The sequence below is a fragment of the Sturnira hondurensis genome, unplaced genomic scaffold (genome assembly GCF_014824575.4).
Source record: "Sturnira hondurensis isolate 20B ecotype Veracruz unplaced genomic scaffold, ASM1482457v3 Scaffold0015659, whole genome shotgun sequence".
In the NCBI taxonomy this organism is placed as follows: Eukaryota; Metazoa; Chordata; class Mammalia; order Chiroptera; family Phyllostomidae; genus Sturnira; species Sturnira hondurensis.
Genome location: NW_028088290.1, coordinates 1,147,424 through 1,156,544, shown reverse-complemented (window position 1 = coordinate 1,156,544; position 9,121 = coordinate 1,147,424). Strand labels below are relative to the sequence as shown.

Below are 9,121 nucleotides of genomic sequence, written 5' to 3'. Positions count from 1 at the left end.
TGCCCTATAAGAACATATTGAATGGAAGGCATTATTTCAGGTGGATTTATTAGGGTTTGTTCTGAAATGTAACTTGTACAGTGAGTTTTTTTATTCTTTTGAAGGCAATGAAAGAGATTTATTGAATACATGTTGGAAGTGTGATAGATAACAGATAACCAAGGAAGAGGTCTTAACAAAATACTGAGGAAAGAAAAAAAGTGAGTGAATATGCCTGCTTACATTTCATTCAGCTAATAAATAAAAAGTACAGATAGGACTTTAACTGAAAACCATACTGATTATTGCAACATGGAAGGTTTATTAAAAATTGGGTAGAACACTCTAATTTTTCATATGTACAGACACAATATAAACTGAACACGTTAGTGTGATGTAACACATTTTGATTTTTGTACAGGAATCTGATATTTTCATAGGAAGCTTGCAAATGGTTGTGAAGGGGCAGAGTGGTTCCTCGTTATTACAATGTCTGTCTCAGCTACTTCTGGTGGTACATGGACATTTTGGACAACTGACCAATCTCTATTTAATTTTATCACTCACCTCCCTGAGGTAAAAACCCTGGACACTTTTAGAGATATTTTTTAAGGCATATCTTCAATAAGCATTGGCCTTTCATCTAAAAAAACTGAGTAGAAATGAGCTAAGTGTAGTTGAGAATTTGGGTCTGAGAGCACCAGGCTTAAAAATCCGAGGGGTCACTAATCTGACACTGGGACCGAACAAGCTCCTCATGCCCCTCATTCAAATTGGTTTTAGTCAATAGGGCCCTGGACTCCTGGAAGAAATTGGCTTTTCTTTTTTCTTTCAAGGTAGAAAGAAAAATGCAGTTCTCTCTGAGCAGCCCTGGAGCTATCTTGATTTCAATGTTGCTCTCTTAAGAGTCTTGTCTTGGAGAATGATGAATCACTTCCTACTCCTGGAGTCGGTCTCCTTTAAAGCAGACAGACAGTAAGGAGCCAGAGAGGAAAAATTACTCTACGTACCAATAATAGCCATCAATGCAAAAACAGTTTGGTAGCGGTAGAGCAGGGCCAAACTCATGCACTCACAATTTGCAATGTGTCTCCTTAGAACAAGCTCCACAGGTTTGGAAAAGAACTAGAGACCTCAGATCTGATTTCACTTAGGTCAAAAACAGGGAATCAGAAATGGTGAGTGACTTCATGTTTAGGGATTTAGATAATTTGGGTTGTTTTAATACACAAAAACTTTCAGGCTATAAATAATCTATGATGGTGTTGTAATTCCATGTCTGTATATCAAAGAGACGAGAACACAAAGGGAAATGCATAAAACTAATTAGCACAGTTTTGAGAGTTCGAATCCATTATTAACTATGGATCCTAACAAATTTTCCATTCAATTTCCAGTTAGGTTAATACCTCAATGCTTAATTTTTTGACTTTTAACTGCCCAAATCTTTCAATGAACAGTATTTTGAAAGGCTGATGCAGAATCTCCATGCCATTCTCCAAAGAAGATACTTCCATGGATGGATTTTTGGGAACAATTAAAATGTCTGCTATAGCTTATAAGCTGTCTTCTGTAGGATTATAATAATAAATCTTCTGAGAAAAAAAAATTTGAGACTGGAATTATATGAATCTGAATGCTTCAGCAAAATGCAGAAGAAGATTTAATTATTTAATTTCTAAAGCGCCTATGTTTTTATGACATGCTTTTGAAAACCAGTAATTATTGTCTATATAGGTAAACATGTAGTGTATCTCATGGAAAAAAATGGTTTGATTTGTGCTTTCTCCCTAGAAACCATATTTTTCCTTTTTTCAGAATTAAGATGTATACATAAAAAGCTCATCTATTGGTTTTTAATACATAAGGTGATTACATTAAAAACAAAATCCAACATTGTTTTGATTCAAAATTTAAAAATAAATTAATCTTCCAAATACCTCAAAGATGTATTTCATGTATTTAATATGTCTCTTGTTTTTTTCAAAAGATTTTAAGGATCTAAATGACTCAAACTTATTGTAAGCTCTGGTGTACTGGTAATATATTCTGATAAACCATTTGATCTATTTACTGATAGACATGGATATATCTTCATATTCCATGGACTAGTTTAATAACTATTATTAAATGCAATCCTATATTCTGGGCTATAGCGGTTGATGATATACCTTTCTACTTGCCAGAGCACTAACAAAGCCATGGTGAAACTTAGCGATCACTTGTATTTATTGCTTTGCAGTCTAATAGTAAGTTCGGTTGCTGGTGGGAAAAGGATTTCTTACCACACCCTCCACAAACTAAAAGATCTTTCATCTTTCATGCTTAATGTATGTGCACATTCATTTATCGAGGTGGTCTGGAACTGCAGATACAATCGCACCGCTCATGGTGATCCAATTGAATGTCAACGAGAGCCATGTAATTCGATTTGCCCCTCTTTCTGAAATGGCCAGGCTCAAACTTTAATACCTAGGAGAATAAATGTATTTCCTGTTAGAAAGCCATTAGAGTACAACTCAATAGACACCACTTATTCTCTTCTTGACAACTGATTCTTAACCCTTTGAGAATCCTGTTTAGAATTCACACATAAATATTTTTACAATCATCAACTTCTTGAAGTGGAGGGATCAACTAATCACAGAATAATACCTCCTGCATGACCTACCTGCAGTATGAAGATGACCTAAGGTGTCCTATCAGGTATTTATTGATAGCCTCTTAAACGCCTGCTTTGTCCTAGGTGCTGCAAATACTGTCATAACAATGTTTCTGCCAAAGCATATGTTATTGATAAATAACAATACTGAGCATATTATTTCTATAGACAACACAATGAATAGTCATGAACATAATATGCTGGTATGGCTAAAATCTTTAACTGATATAAAACATTTTGCCCTAATGAAGGTCATTAGCATCTAGTCACAAATAAATGAAAATGTGTATATATATATATATATATATATGTATATATATATATATATGTAATACTTTTTATAATTCAAAACAGATCTGGTTCCACTAAAATGTTTGTACACTAACATTTGTTTATCGATAAAGCATGTCCTAAATTAATAAAATGAATCCTCAATTGTTTAAGTTAGTAAGTTTAAACATAATGTTTTTTTAAATTTAATTATTGTTCATGTACAGTTTTCTGTCCTATATAAACATAATGGTTTTTTATCTTAGTAAGTTTAAATAGAAGCTGTCTCTTCTTTCCTGCCTTCACCAAGTCAAGCATTAGTCATCACATGCTTGCAAAGTTATACATGTATTTTTACATATACTATATGGGTAGTTAAACTGTTTCTCTTCTTTATGTTCTTAGACTTCACTTTTGATTTTGTTCTATTTTCCTCCTAGACTCTAAACTATGTCATAGCACACCATACAATTATGTGTCATTTTGCAATTTTCAAAGAATTTGCACAGATTTCGTACTTCTTTTGCCCTCAAAAAACCCTCACCATTTTATAGATTAGAGAAATGAGAATTTAAAGAGAGCTAAGAGTCTTCTGGGGACTTGGACCCAGGAATGGGTCTTTTTTATCTAGGCTCCTAGAACACTGACCCAGTGCTTCTATAATGCCTATGATTTCCTTTTGTGACTCACAGGTGAGTGTGGACCCAAGTGAGACCTGGAGAGGAGACAATATATACTTTGCTGATACACTTTCATCCTATCTGAAGGTTAGATGCAGTGACAACTTGCTTTCACATCTGCATAATTTTTCATGACATCCTCATGAATGTTTACAATGGATTATATTTCCAGCAGTTGTCTTATCCACACATTACCTGTTGCAAGTCACAAAGAAACCAAAACCACCTACTAGGAAAAATTGGGCCAGAGTCTTCAGAACTCATGTATTATAGTATATACACTTTACTTTAAAATTTAGCCATGCTGTTCTATTGTAGTTTCAGTGGGGAGAGTAAATCACTGGCTTTGTTCAAAGTTCAGTCAAGCTAGGGAGCCTGGATCCTGCTAACAGAGAGTGGAACAGGGATACCTGTTTGTAGCAGAGTTTCAAAGGATTATTTATGAGGACAAAATCTGGACAGAAAGGAGGCCCCTAAAAGAGTGTATAAGGGAGGCAAAAACACTCAAAATTATTTGATACTGATATTGCTAGTCCAATTGCCAGTTTTTTATTGATGTTCAGTTGTTGTTGTCCCACCTTTTTTCCCCTTGTTCTCCCCCGTCCCGTACTTCCCCACTCCCACAGTCAGTCCCCAACCCCTTGTCCATGTCCATGAGTTCTCTATTCATGTTCCTTGATTTGTCTCTTCCCCCTCTTTCCCCTGATATCCCCCTCCCCTCTGGTCACTGTCACTTCTTTATTTCCATGTCTCTGGCTCTATTTTGCTCATTTTGTTTTACTGATTAGGTTCCATTTATAGGTGAGATCATATGATATTCAGCTTTCACCATGTGACTTATTTCACTTAGCATAATGCTCTCCAGTTCCATCAATGCTGTTGGGAAGGGCAGGAGTTACTTTTTTCTTTCTGCTGCATGGTATTCCATTCTGTAAATGTAACACAGTTTTCTGGTCCACTCATTTACTGATGGGCACTTTGGCTATTTCCAGCATTTGGCTATTGTAAATAAAGCTGCTATGAACATAGGGATGCATAAGTTCTTTTGAATTGGTGTTTCAGAATTCTTAGGGTATATTACCAGCATTGGAATCACTGGATCAAAAGGCAGATCTATTTTTAGTTTTTTGAGGAAATTCCATACTGTTTTCTACAATGGCTATACTAGTCTATATTCCCACCAACAGTGTACTGGGTTCCCTTTTCTCCACAACCTGGCCAGCACTTGCAGTTTGTTGATTTGTTAATGATGGCCATTCTGACTGGTGTGAAATGGTATCTTGCAGTGGTTTTAATTTGCAGCTCTCTGATGGCTAGTGATGTTGAGCTTCCTCTCATATGTCTGTGGGCTGTCTGTATGTTCTCCTTGGAAAAGTGTCTGTTCAGGTCCTTTGCTGATTTTTAAATTGGATTGTTTGTCTTCCTGGTGAGTTCTTTATATATTTTGGAGATCAAACCCTTATCTGAGGTATCATTGGCAAATATGTTCTTCCATACAGTTGGTTCCCTATTCATTTTGCTGATGTTTTCTTTTGCCATGCAGAAGCTTTTAAATTTGATGTAGTCCCATTTCTTTATTCTTTACTTTATATCCCTTGCCCTAGGGTATATATTGACAAAAATACTGCTACATGGGATATCTGAAATTTTCCTGCTTATGTTCTCCTCTAGGACTTTTACAGTGTCACATCTTATATTTAAGTTTTTTATCCATATTGAGTTTATTTTGGTCCATGGTGTAAGTTGGTGGTCTAGTTTCATTTTTTTCTGATGTACTTGTTCAGATCTCCCAACACCATTTATTTAAGAGGCTATTTTTACTCCATTTTATATTCCTGTCTCCTTTTTCAAATATTAATTGACCATAGTGACATGGGTTTGTTTCTGGTCTCTCTATTTTGTTCCATTGGTCTGTGTGTCTGTTCTTATGCTAGTACCAGACTGTTTTGAATACAGTAGCCTTGTAATATACTTTGATACCAGGTATTGTGATCCCTTGTACTTTGTTCTTTCTCAAAATTGCTGAGGCTATTTGGTTTATTTAAGGTTCCATATAAATTTTTGATATATTTGTTAAATATCTGTAAAATATGTCATTGGTATTTTGACAGGAATTGTATTGAATCTATAGATTGCTTTGGGTAGTATGGATATTTTAATGATGTTAATTCTTCCAATCCATGAACATGGTATATGCTTTCATTTGTTTGTGTCTTCCTTAATTTCTTTCTTCAGTGCTCTGTAATTTTCAGAGAATAGTTTTGTTTTTTTTTACCTCCCTGGTTAAGTTTATTCCTAGGTAATTTATTTTTCTTGTGGCTAAAGTAAATGGGATATTTTTTCTAAATTCTGTTTCTTATATTTATTTGTTAGTTTACAAAAATGCTTTTGATTTCTGAATATTGACTTTGTATCCTGCTGTTTTGCCAAATTTGCTTATTAGGTTGAGTAGCTTTATGGTGAAGCCTATAGGGTTTTCTATGTATACTATCATGCCATTTGAAAACAATGACAGTTTTATTTCCTCCTTTCCAATTTGGATATCTTTTATTTCTTTTTCTTGTCTTATCACTGTGGCTAGGACTGCCAATACTATTGGAAATGGTTATTAAAAAGAAGTGTTGAAAGTGGATACACTTGTATTGTTCCTGATCTTAGTGGGACAGGAACTATCCCATTTAGTTTTTACCCATTGAGTATGATGTTGGCTGTAGATTTCTCATGTATGGGCTTTATTTTGTTGAAGTATGTTCCTTCTCCTCCCACTTTGCTGATTGTTTTTATTATAAATGGGTGCTGTACTTTATCAAATGCTTTTTCTTCATATATTGATATGATCATATGCTTTTTGTTTTTCCTTTTGTTTATGTGATTTTCTTTATGTTTATCAATGTGCATATTTTTAAAGATTTTATTTATTTATATTTAGAGGGGAAGGGAAGGAGAGAGGGACAGAAATATCAATGTATGGTTGCCTCTCATGAGTCCCTTGCTGGGAGCCGGCCTGCAACCCAGGCATGTGCCCTGACTGGGAATTGAACCACGTTCGTGTGGTTCACAGGCCCGCGCTCAACCACTGAGCTACACCAGCCAGGGCTCAATGTGCTTATTTTGTACCATGCTTGTATTCCCAGGATGAATCCCACTTGATCATGGTGTATGATCTTTTTAAAAAATATTTTATTTATTTTAGAGAGAGGAGAAGGGAAGGAGAAAGTGGGAGAACAACATCAATGTGTGGTTGCCTCCCATGTGTCCCCTACTGGGGACCTGGCCTGCAACCCAGGCATGTTCCCTGACTGGGAATCAAACAGGTGACCCTTTGTTTCACAGGCCTGTGCTCAATCCACTGAGCCACACTAGCTAGGGTGGTGTATGATCTTTTTAATGTATTGTTGGATATGGTTTGCCAATATGTTCTTGAGGATTTTAGCATCTCTGTTCATCAGTGATACTGGGCTGCAGGGTTTTTNTCAATGTGTGGTTGCCTCCCATGTGTCCCCTACTGGGGACCTGGCCTGCAACCCAGGCATGTTCCCTGACTGGGAATCAAACAGGTGACCCTTTGTTTCACAGGCCTGTGCTCAATCCACTGAGCCACACTAGCTAGGGTGGTGTATGATCTTTTTAATGTATTGTTGGATATGGTTTGCCAATATGTTCTTGAGGATTTTAGCATCTATGTTCATCAATGATACTGGGCTGCAGGGTTTTTTTTTTTTTGTCGCGTCTTTATCTGGTTTTGGAATTAGGATAATACTGGCCTCATACAAAGAGTTTGGGAGTGTTCCCTCTTCTTGGATTTTTTGGTATAATTTGAGAAGGATCGGGGTTATCTCTCCCCTAAATGTTTGGTAAACCCCTCTGTAGCTGTCTGGTCCAGGGCTTTTGTGTGCCATGAGTTTTGGAGTCCTGTTTCAGTTTCACTAACTGCTATTGGTCTATTCAGGCTTTCTCCTTCTTCTTGGCTCAATTTTGGAGGATTATATGTTTTGAGAAATTTGTTCATTTCACCCAGGTTTTCAAATTTCTTGGCACATAGTTGTTCGTTGTAATTTCTTATGATCTTTTGTATTTCTGGGTATTGGTTGTAATTTCTCTTCTTTAGTTTCTGATTTTATTTATTTGGGTCCTCTCTCTTTTTTTCTTGATGAGTCTGTGTAAAGGTTTGCTGATTTTTTTTACCTTTTTAAGGAACCAGCTTCTTTGGATCATTCTTTTAGTCTCTATGTCATTTAATTCTGTTCTGATCTTGATTATTTCCTTCTTTCTACTTGCTCTGGGCTTTGTTTATTGTTGTTCCTCTAGTTCTCATAGATGTGGGGTTAGGTTGTTTATTTGAAAATTTTCTGTCTTTTTTAGGTAGGCCTGTATTGCTATGAACTTCCCTCTCAGAACTGCCTTTGCTGTATCCCATGGATTCTGGACTGTTGTATGTTAATTTTCATTTGTTTCCTGAAGCTTTTTGATATCTTCCTTGCTTTCATTCTTCATCCATTCATGGTTCAATAACATGTTATTTAGTCTCCATGGCTTTGATTGTTTTTGAGTTTTTCCCTTGAGGTTGGTTTCTAGTTACAAGCCATTGTGATCTAATAAAATTTTTGCTATTATTTTAATTTCCTTAAATTTTTTAAGGGCTGTTTTGTGTCCTATCATGTGGTCTCTGTTTGAAAATATCCCATGTGCTTTAGAAAGCAATGTATATTTTGCTTGTTAGGTGTGAAAGATTCTGTATATATCAGTTAAGTCTGTTTGATCTAGAGTGTTGTTCAGTGCCACAGTGTCTTTGTTTGGAAGATCTGTCCATTGTTGATAGTGGATTGTTAAAATCCCCTACTATAAGTCTGTTGCTGTCTATATCTTTCTTGCAGTCCTCCATGGTTTTCCTTATTTATTTAGATGCTCCTGTATGGGGGCATATATGCTTACAATGTTTATAACTTCTTGATGGATTATACCCTTAAGTATTATGAAGTGACTTTCTCTATTCCTTTTTTATGGCCTTGTTCTGAAATCTATTTTGTCTGATATAAGCATTGCTACCCCAGCTTCTGTTTCCTGTCCATTTTCTTGGAAGATTTTTCTCACCCTTCACTTTAAGTTTTTATAGGTCTTTTGTTCTGAGGTTGATCTCTTGTAGACATCACACATGGTGGGTTATGCTTTCTTATCCATTCAGCTACCCTATGTCTTTTGATTGGAGCATTTAATCCATTTACATTTACGGTTATTATTGATAGGTACTTATTCATTGCTATTTTTTTACTTTGTAGTTGTTTTCCTCTTTCTCTTACTCTTTTCCTTCATCTTCTCTTTTAAAGATCTTATTTATTTATCTTTAGAGGTGAAGGGGAGGAGAGAGGGAGAAAAATATCAATGTATGGTTGCCCCTCGTGTGTCCCCTGCTGGGAACTGTCTTGCAACCCAGGCATGTGCCCTGGCTGGGAATCAAACCAGGATCCTGTGGTTCGCAGGCTCACTCAATTCACTGAACTACACCAGCCAGGCTCGTTCACCTTCTTAAAGC

The 9,121-nt window shown here is 36.1% G+C and overlaps 1 protein-coding gene across 2 annotated transcripts in view; it reads right to left on the bottom strand.

Annotated features, from left to right (window-relative positions):
* Nucleotides 1-277: 277 nt before the first annotated feature.
* PDGFD (platelet derived growth factor D) overlaps nt 278-9,121 on the bottom strand; it is a 250,591-nt gene continuing 241,747 nt past the window's right edge. For both annotated transcript variants that reach the window (XM_037065336.1, XM_037065335.1), the window contains exon 7: nt 278-2,451. In XM_037065336.1, the coding sequence (XP_036921231.1) occupies nt 2,326-2,451 (126 nt within the window). In that variant the 3' untranslated portion in view covers nt 278-2,325. The remainder of the gene's footprint in view (nt 2,452-9,121) is intronic.